The 20,683-nt window shown below is 37.0% G+C and overlaps 1 protein-coding gene and 1 long non-coding RNA gene across 12 annotated transcripts in view; one reads left to right on the forward strand and one right to left on the reverse strand.

Annotated features, from left to right (window-relative positions):
• The window catches only part of GALNT13 (polypeptide N-acetylgalactosaminyltransferase 13), a 549,504-nt gene that overhangs the window by 518,964 nt on the left and 9,857 nt on the right, over window positions 1-20,683 (forward strand). For all 11 annotated transcript variants that reach the window (XM_047721767.1, XM_047721766.1, XM_047721773.1 and 8 more), the window contains one exon: window positions 14,247-14,381. In XM_047721767.1, coding sequence (XP_047577723.1) covers window positions 14,247-14,381 — 135 coding nt within the window. The remainder of the gene's footprint in view (window positions 1-14,246; window positions 14,382-20,683) is intronic.
• On the reverse strand, window positions 6,487-11,445 carry LOC125095404 (uncharacterized). The gene is made up of 3 exons (XR_007125869.1): window positions 11,309-11,445; window positions 8,359-8,452; window positions 6,487-6,813 (listed from the first exon to the last, which is right to left on the reverse strand). It is a non-coding gene; the product is annotated as an uncharacterized LOC125095404 (long non-coding RNA).

Here is a 20,683-nt window from a genome sequence, read left to right on the forward strand (position 1 = left end):
TGGCTGGTATGCTGCCACATTCTGGCTGTGTCTTCATGTGACAGAAAGAGAGCTAGCTCTGGTCTCTCCTTTCCTTTCCTTTCCCTGTAAGGCACCAATCCCATCATTGGGGTTCCACCCTCGTGACCTCATCTAAACCTAATTAATTCCCACAAACCTTACCTGCAAATGCCATGACCTAGGCTGCTAGGGTGAGCATAACAATTAGGGAGAGGGGGAAACACAAACATCCAGCTCATAGCAGTGGCTGTACAGAAGTTCATTATCCTTTTGGTCTTTAGTTTCTAATACTGTAATTGATATGGCTGAACTAGATGTTCAGCAGTTCTAGTATTCTTTATCCCTATTGTTAGATACGCAAGAGCAGCAAGTCCAGATGATTTGTGAAATCTTTGTTCCAAGGGCAGACACATGAATTTAGAAAGCTAGAATTTAGCGGGGGAATAAATAAATAAATACATATATATGTATGTATAAAATTTTATTATATATATTAGATATAATTATTTTTATATATAATTGTTTTATTATATATAATATATATATAATTGTTTATATAAAATGTCTTAGAACAATGTGAAAATTTTAGGCAATCTGTCAGACACCAAAACCTAATGATTTAAAGAAAAACTCTGTTAATCAAGAATTCCTTGAACACCATACGTATACCCAGCAATGTATGGGCACCAAGAGGAATATGAAAATATACCCAGAGCTCAAATTCTTTTTTTGTGTATAGGGAAGTTGGTAAAGATGCTCTTTGTTACATAACATGGAATTCTTCCATGAGTGTCCCTAAGAGAATTTCATACTGCATTGAGTATTAGGAAGAGTTGGTTGTCTCCTGAGAAACAGATTTTTCCTTTTCTTTTTGCTGCCAGACACATGGTTTATCCAGAGAAAATTAATAATATTTTTGGTTTATCCAGAGAAAATTAATAATATCTTATGACAAAATATTTACACTGGCCTTATTTGAGTTCTTTTGTTCTTTTAAACATTACCATTTTTATGCAGATGAATTTTTTCTCTCTTATTTCTCTCTGTGTATATGTTACACATATATGTAAAATTCTGTTTAAATCTACTTCTACTTTTTTACAAGATGAAATCTAAATAAACAAATAGGCACACAATCCCTATACTCAATCCAAATGAGAATACAAAACAGTCATTGTTGAAACAAAAAGTCTGTGTACTGCTATGCCTTAGGGGGCATTCAACGAAACCTCTGATAAGAACAGGAGTGGGTCTGAAAGGCTTCACAGAGCTGTCAGGAAGCACAGAGAATGGAGTGTCTGCAAGGACAGCAGGGATACTGGTCCAAACTGAAGAGAAGGCCTGGACTGAGGAGAGTGGAACATCAAGTTTTATAAGTAGAGGAGCTAAGATTATAATAGAATGTAAATGTCAAGCAAGGGAATTTTGATTTGAAGGGACAAAAGAAGCAAAGAGCTTTCAGACTGCAAAGGTTGTCAAAAGAGAGGTTGTAGCCTATTCCTAATACAACCTCATGAAAATACTTGGACGTGAACTTCTGTTATTAAAAATGACATGGTGAATACAGGCAAAAATGAAAAGGGCTTTTTATCCTTGTTATTTATTACCCAAGTATAATTTCACCACAAGCAGGGACAGACTATATAACTTTCTTTCAGTTCATTTCTTTTATTCTTTTATCAAAGGACTTGATCCAATAGAGAGCAAGGAGCCACGTGTAGTATATACAGAACTGATACCTTTCCATTAAAGAAAAAAAAGTCTTCAGTAGGTTACCATAGAAACAGCCTAGCGTCCATTCCAGTTTTTAATAAAAGACCTTAGTCTTCTAATGAAAACCTACCAGATAGGTATATTCCTACTCCAACTTTCTAGCTGCTAACTCTCTAAATAGATAAGGGGATGTTCTTTATATTTAAAAGAAGTAAAACATGTGCATCTGGTGGGGAAATGCAGAATTTTTTTAAGAGACACTCCTTCTGCAAAAATATAAAATAAAATAAACCTGACAAATTCAGAAGCACATTTTTTGCTCATTGCAACATCAAGGAATGATCAAAGTGGTCTTTAAAGCTCTCAGGGGCCAGTGTTCAATCCATGTCTTATACATGGCTAAGAGAAAATGCCACTTCTATGTGGCAAAAGTGGTCACATTATAATTCCATCTACTAAAGAGAACTTGTCTTCATCTTGCCAGTGAAACGAGTGGCCCAAACGAGATTTATTACACGAGCCTTAGTGTGTTACAGACCAATCTAATATAAAGATATGGTCCCCAATTTTAGACTCAAGTTTTTAGAGACATGTTAAAATTTATTTCTAAGATCTTCTGAAAAGAAGAAGTCCAAGTAATTTAGGTCGATAATCGCCCTTTCAGAAAGTAGAATTTAACTCTGTTGCCCACCTTGCATGTGGACTCTGCTTATTGACTTGCTTTCAAACAGTAAAACATGAAAGCTGGTGGTGGGGTTATAACTTCATGGTGGAGAAACATGGCCGATCCTCCCTTGGGTAAGTGACCAGGGCTCTGCATTGTGAGTCATGTTGGCACCCTACACTTCTGATATGATGTGATGAGAATGGTCCTTCACCTTCATGGTCATTGTCTCAAAAACATTCTAACCACAAGATAAACATTAGACAATCCCACACAGAGGGACAGTCTGTAAAATACCTAAACAGTGTTCCTCAAAACTATCAAAGTCATCAAAAAGATGACAGTCTGAGCATTGGTCAGAGTAAGCTAAAGAGACCTGATGGCTAAATGTAATGTGGTATCAGATGAGATCCTGGAAAAATATGAACATGGGATCAGATGGACACTTTAGGGAAAAACAGTGAAATCTGAACAGTCTAGAGTTTAATTCTTTAAATATCCAAGAAGCAGATGTTAAGTATGTGGAAGAGCATGGGATTTGGGGGCTGATAGACTGTATTTCAAAGACAGGTTCCCATAAACTGAGTGAAGTGGGGGAATCTGTTTGATCTTTTCATGCACCCTGTTCCTCGTTTGTAAAGGAGGAAATACAATGCTTACCTTGAAAGATCACTAAAAAATCTATAACATATGATATGTGGTCTATCATATCTCCATAAACAATATACTTAAAATGACTTCCATCCTCACAGCAGGTACTCTCCAAATGGTGTGTACTTTCTCTCCTTCCATTTGCTTGCATCATAGCATCCAAAAGTCAGACAGAACCTCTGTCCCTTTGCCTGAGCACCTGTCAGAGTAGTCTTTCACTGCCAGAGGCCACTTTGCCCACCTAGTTATTTCTGGGGCATTAATTCTACCTGGAAACACACCTCAAGCCAATGGAGGGCATATGGCATATGTTATCCCAGCTTCTTCACCCTTCCATGGGACTGCTTGTTCTCTACCAGAGATCCCTAAAGGTTTAAACTCCGGTTACCCACAGCATAATTAATCTGTAATGTACTCTCTGTTAGTTCTTTTTCCTTCCCTGTTCACTTACTAGTCTTTTCTGGGATCATCGAATGGCCAGACTACTTGCACTTGAATCTTTGTTTCAGTTGCAAACTCAGTAGAGCCTGACCTTTGTTTACAGCCATGATGAATGCCATAAATCAAAAGGACTACTTTAAGGGGCACCTGGGTGGCTCAGTGGGTTAAAGCCTCTGCCTTTGGCTCAGGTCATGATCGCAGGGTCCTGGGATTGAGCCCCGCATCCGGCTCTCTGCTCAGCAGGGAGCCTGCTTCCCTTCTTCTCTCTGCCTGCCTCTCTGCCTACTTGTGATCTGTCAAATAAATAAATAAAATCTTAAAAAAAAAAAGGACTACTTTAAGCTTGAAGCCACCTAGAAAAGTTTAGTTTTATTTGCATCCAGTGCAAATGTTATAATAATCTGGAGTTTAATTTTTTTAAATTATGTCTAATATAACCTAAAGAGTAGTTTACCTTTACAGATCAGAGGCAGTTGTAACTGATACACAGTAAGTATATCTTTGTGCCATCCAGGACATTATAATTTGCCTTTAGAGGTTTTTTATATATTTAATAGTTTTTATCTAATTATATATGCCATATACCAGACTTCCTAGAAGTATCTAATGATATAAGGAATACCTTTTAAGACAGGAAATTTTACGGGATGCCTGGGCGTCTCAGTCAGTGAAGCGTCTGCCTTAGGCTCAGGTCATGATCCCAGGGTCCTGGGATTGAGTCCCGCATCAGGCTCCCTGCTTAGTGGGTAGCCTGCTTCTCCCACTGCCTGCTGCTCCCCCTGCTTGTGCTCTCTCACTCTTGCTCTCTTTCTGACAAATAAATCTTTAGGAAAAAAAAAAAGGAAATTTTACCAAAATACCAGTAAAATTATATTCATAAAGGATGGCACAAATTCTTTCACCATGAATTTGTGGCTGATAAAACACTAAAACAAATATACTAGCTTATATAGATGTCACATGAATGATCTATTTTATCGCTGCTATGTCTACTTTACATTTGCAGGCATAAATCAGTAAGAACTTCAAAGACCAAATATCTTGGTGCTCCATGGTACCATCCAATGAGGTAGTGATAGAGGGAAAGTAGATATTAAATTGCCTATGACTGAAGGAAATTATCCCATCCAATAATCCCTTTGACTTTCCTTACAGTCTATATGTGTGAGGGCAAATTCTTCAGAGAATAAATATTTAAGGAATGATAGGATCAGAGGAAATATAGCAGAGAATACCATCAAGAGGAAGATAATCCAGAAAATCATTACAATGAGAACATGGAGAACAAAGTTCAAGGCGGTTTGGAAGAGCGGAGGAAACTTTTACAAAAATGTTGGCACCCTCTTAGGTGTTGGTGTCTTGAATTCAGTTTCATGAAGAGCCTATATGGTTCAGATAAGGTCTGAAGCATTTAACATGCTCAAAAGTATGTGTTGAATAAATAGATGGATGAATGATTGAATGAATAAATGATAGGGTCATAGCACGGGAGAAGATACTCCACATGGTAAGAATAATTGTAATTTTTGTATGTATTTCCTTTTTCCTGATGGTCACTCACTGTATCAGTTTTCTGCCGTTGTATAGCAAGATACTACAACTTTAGTGGCTTATGACAACACAAAATTACTAATCTCGCAGTTCTGTGGGTCTAATTCAGGCAAAGCATGGCTGGTTCTCTGCTTGGGATCTCACAGAATTAAAATCAAGGTGTTGGCCAGAGCTGAGACCTCACTGGAGGGTCAGAGTCCGAGGTTCCTAGTTATCAGCAGATTTTAGTTTCTTGCAGTTGGAGGACTGAGCTCCAATAATTTTGTGTTATGGTGCATGGCTTTTTGTGTTTTTTTGTTTTGTTTTGTTTTTCTGGCTCTCTGCCAGTTCCTCCTCCCACCAGTGGGGAAGCTATTAGTTCCCTTCCTATGCTGGCCCCCTTTAAAACAAGACTGTGTGTGTCTTCAAGGCCATTAGGAAAATCTCACACTTTAAGTTGGCTAATTCTAGGTCTTATGTAACATAAAGTAATCATGGAGTGACTTTCTGTTGTGGTAGTCTCACCCACACTCAAGGGGAGGGTGTTTATGAAGGGCATGTATATTGGATAGGAATCTTGGGGACATCTGAGAATTCTGCCACAGTCACATAAAGAACAACATCTGCACGTTCAAGTGTATCCAGTGGGATATCCAATTGGGCTTAAATCTGCAATTTATATTCTTTAGTACTACAATAGTTAAATGTGAATAGCTGGAACATAATGTTTATGTATTAGATATCTTGAATTGTAGACTCCCTTGAAAACCCTTCAAGACGGAGTAAAGTGGGATGCCTGGTGGCTCAGCCTTAAGTGTCTGCCTTCAGCTCAGGTCATGATCTCAGGGTCCTGGGATCAAGCCCCATATCAGTCTTCCTGCTCAGTGGGGAGTCCCTTCTCCCTCTCCCTCTGCCCTTCCCCGTGCTTGTACGCTCTCTCTTCCCCATCCCCCCATCAAATAAATAAACAAATCTTTAAAAAATTAATTAAATTTAATTAAATTTAAAAAGATATGCACAAATGATGCCATGCCTGCAATACAATGCAAATAAGTAGGTGAGAGTAGTTAAAGTGATACAAGAAGAAAGTGAAAAATGTACTAGAACTTCAGGTTGGGTAGTAGTCTTTTTCTGGGCAAAGTGGAATTAGGATAGTTCTTGTGATGAGAGCAGAACATACCCAGTCAGGGATGGAAAGAAGAGGTAACTTGCTGATCACCAATTCAGAAATGTAAAGTTGTAATATACAGTTATATCAAAGTAAAAAGAGAAAGAGTTAATGCATCCTGGATGATGTTGAGGACAGGATGAAAATACTGAACATGAGATGCACACCCACATCCCTTTTTTTTTTTTTTTTTTTGAGATTTTGTTTATTTATTTGAAAGAGAGAAAGAGAGCACAAGCAGGAAGGAGGCGCAGAGAGAGAGGGAGAAGCAGATGGGGCTCCATCCCAGGACCCTGAGACTATGACCTGAGCCAAGGCAGATGCCCAGCTGACTAGGCCACCCAGGCACCCCCCCACATCCTATTTTTAGCAATAGAGTTTGAGAGCATTAAATCTGTAAAAGACCATAGATACCATCTAGGCACATAAATCAAGATCACATAGAAGCTACCTACTCTCCTTACCTGCTTCTACCTAGACCACTGAGCTGACAGGCCAGAGGTGAAGCCTGAAATCAGTTAAGGCAGAAAAACATCCTACTTGGGAGCAGAAGTCTCTTTCCTTGGCAGCTCTATTGATGAACTCAGCTCCATCTATGCATTCCTCATGCTAATTTCACGATGGGATGACATACAGTCAGAACATTCTGAAATAAAAATTACATTGCTGAAGGTCTAATTTTTGTTGTTAAACAATTTTTCTTATTATTTCAATACAAATTTACCTGGGCCATTTTTACAGAATGAGGGAGGAAGAAAACTATTAGAATGTATGTGAGAGCTTTTTAAAATAATTTATCCTTCTGGATTCTTGTTAACAGAGTTTTCAAATTGACTGCACTTCAGTTACCTAAAGCAATCTGCTAGAGGGCCCAAAGTTCCAAAGTAACGAAGTGATAGGATGTAAGAGGCAGTGTAGTCAAGTGAAAGAAAAAAATAACCAATGAGCTTGGGGTCCGGAGAAACTTCAGTCACTAAGTGGCTCTGGCCAAGTATGTGAATCCTGTAACTCCATTGGCTTAAGTTTCTTCAAAGAGAAAGCGAAGCAGTTGACATATAGTGACAGAGCCCCTTCAAACTGAACTTTTACACTAAATAGGAAGAACTCAACAGAAGTGCTTTATAAATTCATAAATTCATCTAGAAAAATCACCACCTCTATACTAAAGCTGAATCAAACGCACTTACGAGCCTTTTAAACACACATAGGATATATATGAGCGTAATGTAAATATATGAAAATTAGTGTGTATTGCAAGGTATTTCTTCCTGTTAAGATGGAAGAACCCCTATAGCAATGCAGAGCCAGCAGAGGGCGTTTGGTTCCTGAGCCTCTTCACAGAACGAGTGAACCAGCTCTGCATCTTGCTTTGCTTCAACAGTTTTGCCAGCAGCTGCTATGCTACAAATCTGAGCAAAATTTGCTTGCAGTTTTTCAAATTTCAGATTTTTCAAAGGGGTGAACATAAATGAACATACTCCCCAAAGTGAAAAATCCAGAACAAATCACATCCGTATGTGAAGTAATGAAAATGCTTACATTCTCTGAAAAAAATGTTAAGATTGTAAAGAACTGAGACTGAAATTGGAAATTGGCTGTCACCTTTTATATGTTAGGAATTGTTCGTAAACTCATTTGAGTACATCAGTTCAGAGACAGAAATTAATCTGGTCCCTATAAAGTCTACAATAAAAGCAGGTAATTCGGGGCACCTGGGTGGCTCAGTGGGTTAAAGCCTCTGCCTTTGGCTCAGGTCATGATCTCAGGGTCCTGGAATCGAGCCCCGCATCAGGCTTTCTGCTCAGCGGGGAGCCTGCTTCCCCCTCTCTCTTTCTCTTCCTGCCTCTCTGCCTACTTGTGATCTCTGTCTGTCAAACAAATAAATAAAATCTTAAAAAAAAAAAAGCAGGTATTTCACCTCATCAAAGTCAAGAACCACCTTATGAAGATACATTTCAATAGAAAAATTATTGTAAAAATGATTGATGCTTTCGGAAATCATAACTGAATGTTAAAATTTCAGCCCAGACAGCAAGATAAAATAGATGTGAAATCTAAAATCAGACTTCCCTATGCAGAATTTGCAGACACTTTGGAAACTACTTCCATGACTTTTAGACCCTTCAGCCATCATACAGAATCAAAGGAGGCATGTAAATTCCTTAGGGCACCATAACAAACTTGCACAAACCGTTTGGCGTGAGCAATAGAAGTTCATTGTGTCTCAGTACTTGAGGCTACAGTCAGAAATCACAGTGTCAGGAGGGTCTTATTTCTTCCAAAACCTGTAAGGGAGAAGCATTTGTTGCTGCTTTTAACTTGTGGTGTTCGCCTGCAATCCCCATGGCCTGTGATGATGCATTGCTCCGACGGAGGCATTTTTTTCTGTGTATGTCTCCATCTCTGTCTTCTCCTAAGGACACCAGCCATTTCGGGTTAGGACTCCACCCTCTCCAGTATGATCTCCTCATCACTTACCTAATCCCATCTGCAATGACCTTACTTCCAAATACATTCACATTCTGAGGTGTTTAGAGGTGAAGGACTTCAGCATTTCTTTTAGGGGACACAATTCAACCCATAACAGGAGGTATCACAAGATGGAGAGGATTCGGGTTTTCTATGAAAAGAGCAGTTGCCCTCCCTCTAGAGAAGAGAGGGTGGGATTCTAGTTTCCAGAGACAAACCTTACTGAGGAGGACTCAAGGCAGGGGTACCTTCCTGGCTGTGCAACCCATGCCCTCAAGAAGAGTCCTACAATTGGAAAGCCTTAATAATTTTTGAACAGTAAATCCTGCATTTGCATTTGGCACTAGGCCCTGCAGATTACACAGAACACCATTTTAAGCACTTGTTTGCTGTGTGCTTGGTGCTCTTGGGGAATGTGGCAGGCTGTGACTTGACTCACACATCGTAAAGCTGGCCTGTGACAACTGAAGTGACTCTACCGCCTGAGTCAGCTCGCCTCCCCAAGTTGCTCAAGTCGTAAGAAGTGGCCCACTTACAAAACACGCATTGTCATCTTCATAGCACGCAGTGAGAGGTGCTTAGCAATGAGAATCTCCCAAGAACCATAAATGCTCCCAGGAGAAGGAGCTTGAAATCTCTGCCATGCCAGAGATCAGGAAGGAGTTATCAAGAGACAGTTTAGGTAAGACCTCTTACAGAGGCTTTTATGACCCTAGGGGAATCAAAACCCAGTTAGCAGCCTTCAGGAATATGGGAGTGGGCAAGACAGATAAGAAAAGAAGTTCTCAAGATGCTAAAATAGAGAAGTTCACCAAGCCCTAACCCACTGCAGGCTTCCAGCCTAAAGCACATCCAATTTCAAGAAAAGGAGATTTGGGATTACATTCCTTTCAGAATTTCGATTAATAATGTTAAACAGATCATTCTAATTTCTGAACTGAATTCCTAGGGGTCCTGGACAAGTAAGCAAAAAAACCTATAGTTTCCATCTAGGAGTAGGGAAAGATGCATTATTTCCTTCAATGTAATGGTGTTAGGGGCTGAGTTGTGTCCCCCTCCCCATTCGTATGTTGAAGTTCTAATCCCAGTATCTGAGAATGTGACATTTGGATATACAGGAGCTCTAAAGATGTGATTGAGATAATTAAAGTGGTCCCTAACCTAATATGGATGTTGTTTTTATAAGAAGAAGTGATCAGGACACAGGCATCAAAGTAAGACCATGGAGGACACAGGGAAAAAATGGTCATCCACAAGCAAAAGAGAGAGGTCCACAGGAGAAACCAATTGCACTGATAACCTGATCTAGAACTTGTGGCCTCCAGTACTCTGAGGAGATTAAAAGCCATCTAGTTTATGGTACTTTGTTCTGGCAGCCGTAGCAAACTAATGTAATAGGAGACAATAAAAACTGCATTGTTGTAGTCATCAGAGTAGTTTTGGAAGGGCCCACAAAAACGGAACAAAGGATCTATCACTTCTTATAAGATAGCTGAACCTAGAACAATTGAGTAAAGTTGGCCTCTGTGGTGGTTGTTTCTAGAGCAAGCATGACCAGCAGACTACAGAAGAAGATGTGTAGTGCTAGATGGCTGATAATTTTATGTGTTAGAACAAATGTGAAGATTAGTGCAAAACGGAATATTCAAAGCACCATAAATTATTGCATCTATACAGTTCATGTAAAAAGCTCTGCTTACAGAAGATGTGGTATATATACACAATGGAATACTATGCAGCCATCAAAAGAAATGAAATCTTGCCATTTGCAATGACGTGGATGGAACTAGAGGGTATCATGCTTAGCGAAATAAGTCAATCGGAGAAAGACAACTATCATATGATCTCCCTGATATGAGGGAGAGGAGATGCAACATGGGGGGTTAAGGGGGTAGGAGAAGAGTAAATGAAACAAGATGGGATTGGGAGGGAGACAAGCCATAAGTGACTCTTAATCTCACAAAACAAACTGAGGGTTGATGGGGGGGAGGGGGGTTGGGGGGGTGGGGTTATGGACATTGGGGAGGGTATGTGCTATGGTGAGTGCTGTGAAGTGTGTAAACCTGGCGATTCACAGACCTGTACCTCTGGGGATAAAAATATATGTTTATAAAAAATAAAATTTAAAAAAAAAAACTCTGCTTATTTCGCTTTGCAATAATGTTAAGTTGGTACACATAGGAATATGAATGTAATTGTACAATGGAACAACAGGACAAATTATTTAATATATGTATGAACTGTGTCACACGTGGTTTCTAACACATATAGGTACTCAGTTAATGTTAACTTTCTCCATATTCCTTTTTTATAGTGGATGGAAGGACACTGAGATTGATTATTTTACTCTGCTTCTAGTCCCCTTCGTTTAAAGTGATGAGACTTTGATTTAATGCATTGTTACTAGAATCATCCTGGCATTGCAGCAACTGAAATACGTGCTAAATCTAGTATTTGTATTAACTCACTTCTGGTTTTCGTGAGAATCAGTATTGATAACCAGTGATAAAGCAATTTGAGTGGTAACTAGAAAGGGGGGGAATAGTGTCCAATTTTTGTAAAAGAACATACAAGTAGACTTCACTAATGAGGGACTCGATCTTGTAAAGCCATCACCATGTGTGATGCTTAAGTTAATGTGCTTCATATGTGTTCAGAATTGAAAATCTTACCTTATAATCAGGCATAAGTGTTTTAACTGCAACAGGAGAGCAGGTCAGGCAGATACTCTGCCAGGAACTACACGTACCAAACTGAGATGTGGGGTACTGACACGGGTAACAGCCGTAGGGAGTCCTCACTTCCTGGAGAATCTAAAATGAGATGTGAGGTTGTCCCCAAAGTCGTAAGAAACTCAGTAGAGGCTGACTATATATGCTGCAAGGGTCAGGACAGTCTGTCATTGGTATGAGAACCCCTCCTCAAGACTGTGTGCCGAACCCTAGGCAAGAGCCGAGCCTGGTGGGCTCCTGTTCTAAAATTCTTTGGGAACTGGACATACTATCAAGGCAGGAATCCATATACAAGGCCATATCCTGGAGCACCTCTAGGCCTGGGGTAATAACGCTAGCTGTCAGCCACTGCTATCTGTGTACCTGGATCTCTACAAAGTACTTTGCATGTAAAATTTTCATCTGTCCCAAAGTGAGTTCCATGAACCTCCTGCAGTAGGAGATATAAAAAGCATGAAGATGACAATTATGGGTAAAAAGATAATAGATATAAAGGGTAAATAATTGAGATCAAGCCTAATAATTTCCAGGTAAAAATCAAGAAAGACATATGTATACTGATGCACTTTTTATTATTATACAGAATATAAACAATCTTAGGAACACCTCTGCATAAAAATGAGATTCTCAGGTATGAAAAATAAATTAATCCTGTTAATTATTCATTAGGATTTGTTAACCAATTAATTAATGCCAGAAAATAAAGCATTATATACAGATTTTTTTAAAAGATTTTATTTATTTATTTGAAGAGAGAGAGTGAGAGCACAAGCTGGGAGACGGAGACGGAGAGGGAGAAGCAGGCTCTCTGCTGAGCAGGGACTCCCTCCAGCGCAGGGCTCAATCCCAGGACCCCAGGATCATGACCTGAGCCGAAGATAGCCGCTTAACCAACTGAGCCACTCAGCCATCCCTATACAGATTTTTTTAAAGAAAAATTATTTGTGAGACAAGTATTTTTTTTCAAGTGCAAAGGCCAAAGAAAGATAATTTCAGATAATATATATAGGCTCAGAAAATATTCTACAAATATATCTTTCTTGAATATAAATCACTTAAAATAGCTACTGGTTGACCATAAATGAATTAAAGTTAGGAATTAAGGAGCAAAGAATGTGGTTGACTTCTCTCAACAGGTAGTCTCCAAACTATCGTAAGAGATCTGAGGAGAAATCATTGTTCAGGCCATAATTATACAAAATTAGTGGCAAATGTGTACAAAATTAGTGGCAAATATGGATACTTTGGTGTTTCCATTTACATTGGCATCTGTATACAACTAAAAGTATAATTTCTATGTGGAAAATTACACTTCACATTAAAACAAAAGATTAAAGAAATTTCTCTAGAAATTTCCCTCCTTCAAATTAAGGTTTATTACTAGATTCATTTACTTAAATATGTTTATATGAAATTAAATATTGTATTAATGCAGACCATATTTGGAAAGGAAATAGTACTAATTATCTGATAGGTGTGGCTTTTATTCTCTTAATTTAATCATAATTTCCATTAAAAGTGTGAATATTAAGGGCACCTGGGTGGCTCAGTGGCTTAAGCCTCTGACTTCAGCTCAGGTCATGATCTCAGGGGCCTGGGATCGAGCCCCACATCGGGCTGTCTGCTTAGCAGGGAGCCTGCTCCCCACCCGCCCCCCCACTCTCTGCCTGCCTTTCTGCCTACTTGTGATCTCTGTCAAATAAATAAAATCTTTATTAAAAAGTACTAAAGATAGGAATTTTTTTTCTGAATGCCATACATGAGATCTATATTTTATATAGTTTAATTAAATGAACTTCATATATTCTCAAGTTTTTACATCTTTGTGAAGAATTTCTTTTGAGTTTTTCTTCTACCACCTATGATTTTCAGGGAAGCCCTTAGTCAGTTCTGGAGAGGCAACCCTTTCAAGACTAACTCGTTCAGCTTACACACTAGGGCTCCAGAGTTTATAGGGTAATATTGAGCTGACTTCCTGTAATTTTACCAGTCTGTTTTGGGAAACTAAAAGATCCTCAAATAACCTTCCTCATTACACTACCTCTTGACATTGTAAGGAAAAAAATACCCACAGAATACTGAAGCATGCTTATCAGAGCAAACAGAAGAAAATAAATTCCATAATTATTAACTTAATAGCTCTTGTGACCCTTTAATAGTCAATGTTATAAATAAAATATTCATACCAGGAGTTTAAAAAATAGAGATTATTATAGTATCAGTTCAAGTTAGCTAACAATGAATCTACAATCCACCGTAACATCTCTTGGCTATTTTGAGAAGTACTGTAGCCAAAACCAGCTATAATCATATGATAAAGATAAGTATAGAGCCTACCTTTTTTTAATGAGGTCTCTAGAGAAGCTCATTCTACAATGTTTGGAAACACACTGACAGTATTTAATAAAATTTACATGATGTTCTTATGGAGAGAAAGATTTAAATGTCCTCATGAAAAACACTGTTCTCTCTATAGAATTAGGGAATTGGTCATGTGGTGAGAACAAGGGCTGTATAGTTATATCTATACATATATATACATATATATAACTATATCCCTATAGTTAACTTTATTTTACTGAGTCTGTTGTGAGATATATAAGGCAAGTACAGGGCAGGAAATACGGTGCCGGCAAATAATGTGTTTTAATAATTTGTTAAATTGAGGCTTCACAAAAACCTTTAACACAGATAACACTGTCCCTATTTTCCAGTTGAGGAAAGGGACTGAGAGATGCAAACTCAGTTTCTCAAGATCACACAGCAGAGACTGTTTGAAAACACAAGTTGATATGAATGTTTCCACAGAGAATTCTGCTATACTGTGACTTTTTTGTTTTTACGGGATTATTTCATCAGTTGAATTTTATATTTTCAGGTATTTTCTTATACTGCTGACAAAGAAATCCGAACCGATGACTTATGCTTGGATGTGTCTAGACTCAGTGGACCTGTAATCATGCTAAAATGCCACCACATGAGAGGAAATCAATTATGGGAATATGATCCTGAGGTATAGTCTTTTCCTTAACTTACTTACTATTTAGTGCTTAAATCCAGTTATGTATTTCAAATACATTTCAATTCTGAGCTCTTTTTTCTGCACTAGAAAAACTGTATTTTCAAGCATGCATTCCTCTGATAGCATTAGGATGGTATAGTATATAAATAGGGTTTTTTCAAATGTATTCATTAGTATAAAAAATGAATAAGGAAAATAGTCATTTTTATGTGTTTAAAATGTGTTAGCACATGTACATGCTTAACATAAATTAGGCAAAGGGGCCAGCTATGGTTATCTGAGAGGTGTGTATGAAGATACACGTTATAGGACAATATCAACAATATTTCCATTTTTCAAATTTTATACTGTTTTAATCGGTGAAATTTGTCCTTCTCAATTTAAGGGGAAAAAAAGAGGGAAAGCATGAATGCTTTTTATAATAGTAAATACTTTGCAAAATTCAATAAAGTAATTAGGCCCATAATCAACTAAACAGCATTTTCTCAATATAGCACATCTTTCTGATAGAAGAGTGGGAGAGAAAACAATAAAATTACAGTTGGGAATTTATAGCCAGGCAGTGTGTAAAAACCAGATCAACCATCAGATGGAGCTAATAAAAAAGAAATATCTTCTTCTCCATAAAGAAGTTGCCTTGAAACAGCTTCATTTCTTTCAGTTCCCTTGGCTTAGCAAAATGAATTGGGTCATCTGTGTTACATTTTCCACATTATTAAATGGTTGGTGACTTATTTAAGATAAGAAATAAACTACTCTTGCAAGATAAATAATGCACTAGAGGCAAATGAATTTCACAAATGCAGTGTTCTACCTCAGCCCAAGATACTCAGCCAGTGTAACATTTAAAAAAACCAATCCACAGAGTCCTTGGTATTATTGATATTGCAATAAGGCCTTCTTATTTGAATGTCATTTCAAATTGCATGATGTTGTAGTTTCTTAATAGGAAAACTTATTGAAGTTTTACATAATTTGAAATTGATTGTGTAGGGTTAAAATTTGACCTTAAAATTTATATAATAGAACTGAGCTCTTTGGACTTACAATGCTCTTCTGGGACATAAGGAAGGGCAAACATCTCAAATCTTTCCTATAATAGACCAGTGTGTTCTCTTCCGACTTTTTGTCTCCCCGGTACATTGTTTACCTCAGTCTGACCCCCATATTTTTTCCTCTTGAGCTCTCATCATACCACCCTTAATATTAAGACTGCAGAAGATATTTCCTTCAATAATACACGGAGGTAAACCTGGAACTTTGGCTCCCTCCCTCTTCTATTAGGAAAAGTACGATAAATGTTCAGATAAAAGAGAAATCCTGAAGGTAGTATTTTTTTAAATAAAATTTTTTGTTGTTGCTGTTCCCCTTTGGTTTTCACCAGGAGCTCAGGACTTTGTTGGGCTTGCATGAAAAATAAAGAAATCTAGCATATATTTCTAAAGGAAGGGGGATGAGTGTATATACTTTTTATAAGATGAAGCAATGTTGAATTTCAGGATACCACTTTAAATCTTCAAAATTTTCTTTAATCTTTGAGTAGATGATGGCTGCTATAGTCATAAGTCAGATTCTTTAATTTCTGAACTAACCATATTGTTAGTATATAGGTGTATATTTTACATTTTTACCAGCCAGTAGAAAGATTTTTGAATACTAAGGGATTTTGACAGTCTTAAAAGAGGAAAAAAAATAAAGGTTGCTTCACCTAGGACAGAGAAATGGTTTTTGTAAATTGACTATTTTTGATAACTAGTAGTTATCTGTTATCTGTTGTAGGATTTTTCAAGCATTGCGATATTTTAGATCATGTAAGGTTTGTTTCTAGAACACACACGAAAAAAGCTTATAATATGCTATAAATATGGAGAAATGGTTTTTAAAGTCATAGTATAGGGTTTTTTTGCCAATTTTATGAATGTATAAGTCATGATGGAGAGAAGTCACAAAAGAATTGAATAATTATAGGAACAATGAATTGCCTTTCTGGAAATTTCAGCTTTGAAATAAGACTGATTTTATTTGTGGGAAATGTCAGAAAGAGAAATGAAAATATAATACACGGGGTCATTTTAGTCTATAGAATAGTCCCAACCCTCGCCACCTAAAGTGTGATTCTAGGACTAGTAACATCACCTGGGAACTTTTTAGAATTTAGGAACCGGAGAACCCTGTATCAGAGTCTGCCTTTTAACAAATCCCCAGGTCATTTACATACATATTAAAGTCTGAGAAGGGTAGATCTAGACAGTGGCCAAACATCTACTCATCTTTCTTAGTCTTTTTATACACTGTTGGAATTATTGCAAAGTTAGGAAAAAGGCATAAATACGCTGTGGAAAACGACAGGCCTCCAGGAGAGATGGGGGAGACATAAGGGGCCCAAGGGTGAGAGATGCTGAGATGGGAAAGAAGAGTCATTGCCACGTCGGGCTGGTCGTCTGGCATCCACCCTGAGGGAAGTAGGAAGTACTGCCTGCTACTTTTTAAATTCAGTTCTTTATCTGCTGCTGTCAAAGGCAAAATTATTTTTCTTTGAGAAACCTCTGAGATGGTGTACTATCAAAGCAGAATAAAACTTGGTGGAGGTCACAGAATTATAAGAGCTGAAACTTTTCTTAAAGTTCTCGTCTTTCAGCCTTTATCTGGAGGAAAGTAAGCACAAAGATCACACCACCAGCAGCAGGGACCGGAGTTCACTTCTAAGGAAGTAATCAAAGAAAGCTAGTTACTAGGACAATGTGAAACTCGGTGTGAACAGCTCAAATATTCCAACACTTTGTCACCCATAGTACTTTCAGTTTTAGAAAAGCAAGTCATAAATAGCAGCAGAACTTTTGGAATATGCAGAGAAAAACTGAAACCGATTCATAAAGCCTCTTCTTAGGTGAGGGGTGGGGGCAAAGAAAGGGAATGAAATTTATTGTCTGTAATTTCATCTGTTTTCTCAAGCAATTCTAACAATAGGCCTGTAAGATTATATTTTTATTTTTATTCTTTACATTATTAAATATAAGAGTGTTTAAATAGCTTCTCTAGGTTTTAGACCCCAGGTTTCTGGCACGGAATTTAGCCGTGTTTCTACTATGCTACCTTGCCTCTTGAGGTCATTGAGAAACTAGAAATAATTAGGCATTTTAAATGATGCTGACCTGATAAGCTAAATGTATTACTATAATAAATGAAAGGAGTGATTAAATATTATCAGTTATTTGTGGTACCAAATTTTATTCACATAGAATTTCTCCTTAATAACTGGAAAGATGTTCTGCAATAAACGTTGTCTACTTAGTTGAATAGTCATAAAACCACTTTGTCAGTATGGTCTAATTGCTAAAAATTGTCTGTTTTGTTGAATAGTCATAAAACCATTTTGTCAGTATGGTCTAATTGCTTACAGACTTTACACATATTCATTATGATCTAATTGCTTCTCCTTTTATTTGAATGAAACTAAGCACATGTTGGTAATAAATACATGTCTTTGGCCAACTTTGATTTGAAATCTAGAGGTTCCTACTTTCTTAGCTAAGTATTTTTTAGCACAGTCATGAATTTAATTCAGTTACCACTTTATAGCTGGCTAAATATGTTCAGTTTGGGGGCAACTGAGCACCATTAGCAGAACTACAGGACCCTCAGCTGGTCTAGCGTCTCTTAAATAAATTACCTGAACATTTTGTTGCCATGAAAGCCATTGCCACAGAACTAACACAGAAAAGGAACGCTAAATTGTGTCTCACTGAAACATTTTTAAGGATATTTTTAGGGGCACCTGGGTGGCTCAGTCAGTTAAGCATCTCCCTTCAATTCAGGTCATAATCATGGACTCCTGGGATCAAGTCCTGTGTCCTGCTCCCTGCTCAGCAGGGGAGTCTGCTTCTCCCTTTCCCTCTTCTCCTTCTTTCTCTCAAACAAGTAAATAAATAAAATCTTTTTTAAAAGATTATTTTTATAAAGTTCTGTCATCCATCCATTCTGTTTTATTCAGATTTTCTCATATTCTGTTTGAACACTGCAGTTGTGTTCCAATCCATCTGAAATTTACATTTTCTGACAATAAGTGCACATAATCACATTTCTTTTAGAACATCCAAGCAGCTATATACAGTGTAAGAATCTAATTTTAGAACAGAACACTTATGCTCAACAAACACTATGCAACAAAGAAAAAAAAATAAGGGAGCAAACTATGATGCTAAAAATAAGTCTTGTTTTTCATGTGACTGAGCAAGTTGACTGAGAAGATGAATTCAATATCCATCTGTATCCAGTGTTTCCTAGAGTCACAAGATAAGGGATTTTTTTCAGTAGGGAAAATATGTCAGATTGATATTTACTGAAATCACACAAGTTTATATTCAGACTTTACTTAATACCTCCTCTTTTATTTACCTTTATCAGAAAGCAGGTAAATGGCAGTATAATTTCAAGGTAAGTAGTCTATAACGGCAACACGGCTGTTTCCCTGTGTAGCACTCCTAATGAAAACAGTGGCTCAGTTTACCTTTAGAAGGCTGTGTGTATCTGACTAGTATTACCTTTCCACATTCCCACTGACCCATAGCTGTGGTTTCTTACGTAGACTCAAGTAGTGAATAGGAACTGTGGTAGTATAGTATTGCAATTTTAGTTCTTGTCTCTTAAACATTTACACTTAGTCTTTAGCATACTCATATTCTGTTCTAATAAAACATGGTTCACCTTGTCAGGAGATCATACTTAATATTTTGAATAACAACTTTATTTTTTTTAAATTATGATTTTGCACTTAACCAATAGGGAAATTTTACTGCCTTGGCTATTAAAGATCTGTAACAGTCTGTTTTTTCTTACTTTGTTCATTATCATATATAACAGTCAATTGAGTTTCATTTTAAACTTTTTAACTCTTTAAACTTCATTTTAGTATGGCATCTTTTACACAGAGGCCAATATGATTAACTCTTTAATCAACCATGCAGTCATTTCTGTTCATTATCAGGTTTTTTACTTAGTGCTTTTTAATAAAGAAGGTACAAAAGTATGACTTGATTTTATAATTTTGTACGTTTTACTTTGTCATGAACCTTGTTTTCCTAGCCTGATTCCCATAGTCCTTGCCTCTTCAAAAGTATAGATGGAGGGATCCTCCATGACACATCTTGTCTTAGATAGCAAAACATACAGGTGTGTTTAAAGGCAGGAGTTACGAATCGTTTTCTTGTATATCTTAAAGCAGTATGTCTAAAATTCTGTCAGAAATACTAGTGCTTTATACCTCAGAGAATAATTAAGTAATATTATAAACAAAAACCAATCTAGCTTAGGGTTCATATTACCCTGTTTTCTAGTGAATATTTTAAATGAAGCAATAGGAAGAGATACGTGGCAGTATGCTTCCTGTCAGCTGGAATGTCACATTACCTTCAAAACTGAGTGAATGTGACAGTCTTCCAAAGTTGTGAGAGGCCTTAGCAACAAGTATGGTAAGGGCTGATTTGCTGCATAAAAAGGAGTTAGAAGAAAAAGAAGTGTACACCCAGTATAAAAATAAGCAAAGTCTTGAATAATCAGCACAGAAGTAATATTTAAAGTAACCTTATTTTTCCATTTTCATGGGCTATTTGTAACTATTAAAAATACATAAAAAAATCATTTCATCTGTGTTCTTTTCTCTTTATTATCCTGTCTATGTCAAGAAATGTTTTCAATGGGACACACAATACTGGTGTAGTGTAGTAAAACTGACACACATACAGTACCCTGGCATATAAGCACAAGAAATGTTAGCTGCTACTGCTATTAGTACCAAATAATTATTACAGATTTTTAAAAACTTTGCCATTATATATTACAATGTTCATACCTTTTGACCTTGTGATTTCCCTTCTAAGAGTCATTTCTGAATAAATGGCTGTAGATGTGGAGAGAGATGATCAGAGCTGTTTGTGATAGCATTATTTATAATAGCTCCAAATTGGAAAAATACTCCCTCTAAATGGAAAAGTGAAACGACTTTTGGCAAATCTACTTTGTAAAAATTGTGTATTTCTTATGTTTTTAGATTAACGATAACAAAGGTGATAAGAATTGATAAGAAAACCCACAATAAAGTGGGAGTATATTTAATTGGATGACCACAGTTAATAAATGCTAGAAATAACTAGAAAACACATAAAGTATTAGTAATTGGTATCTCTTCTAGACAGAATATTTAGAAAAATAAGTAAACTACATTTCTTTTTCAAACAAATAAAAATGCTAAATGTTTTTGTGGGTATTTTGTAAAATGAAAAATATCCTTTATCTTA

This window comes from Lutra lutra, chromosome 3 (genome assembly GCF_902655055.1).
Source record: "Lutra lutra chromosome 3, mLutLut1.2, whole genome shotgun sequence".
Taxonomy (NCBI): domain Eukaryota; kingdom Metazoa; phylum Chordata; class Mammalia; order Carnivora; family Mustelidae; genus Lutra; species Lutra lutra.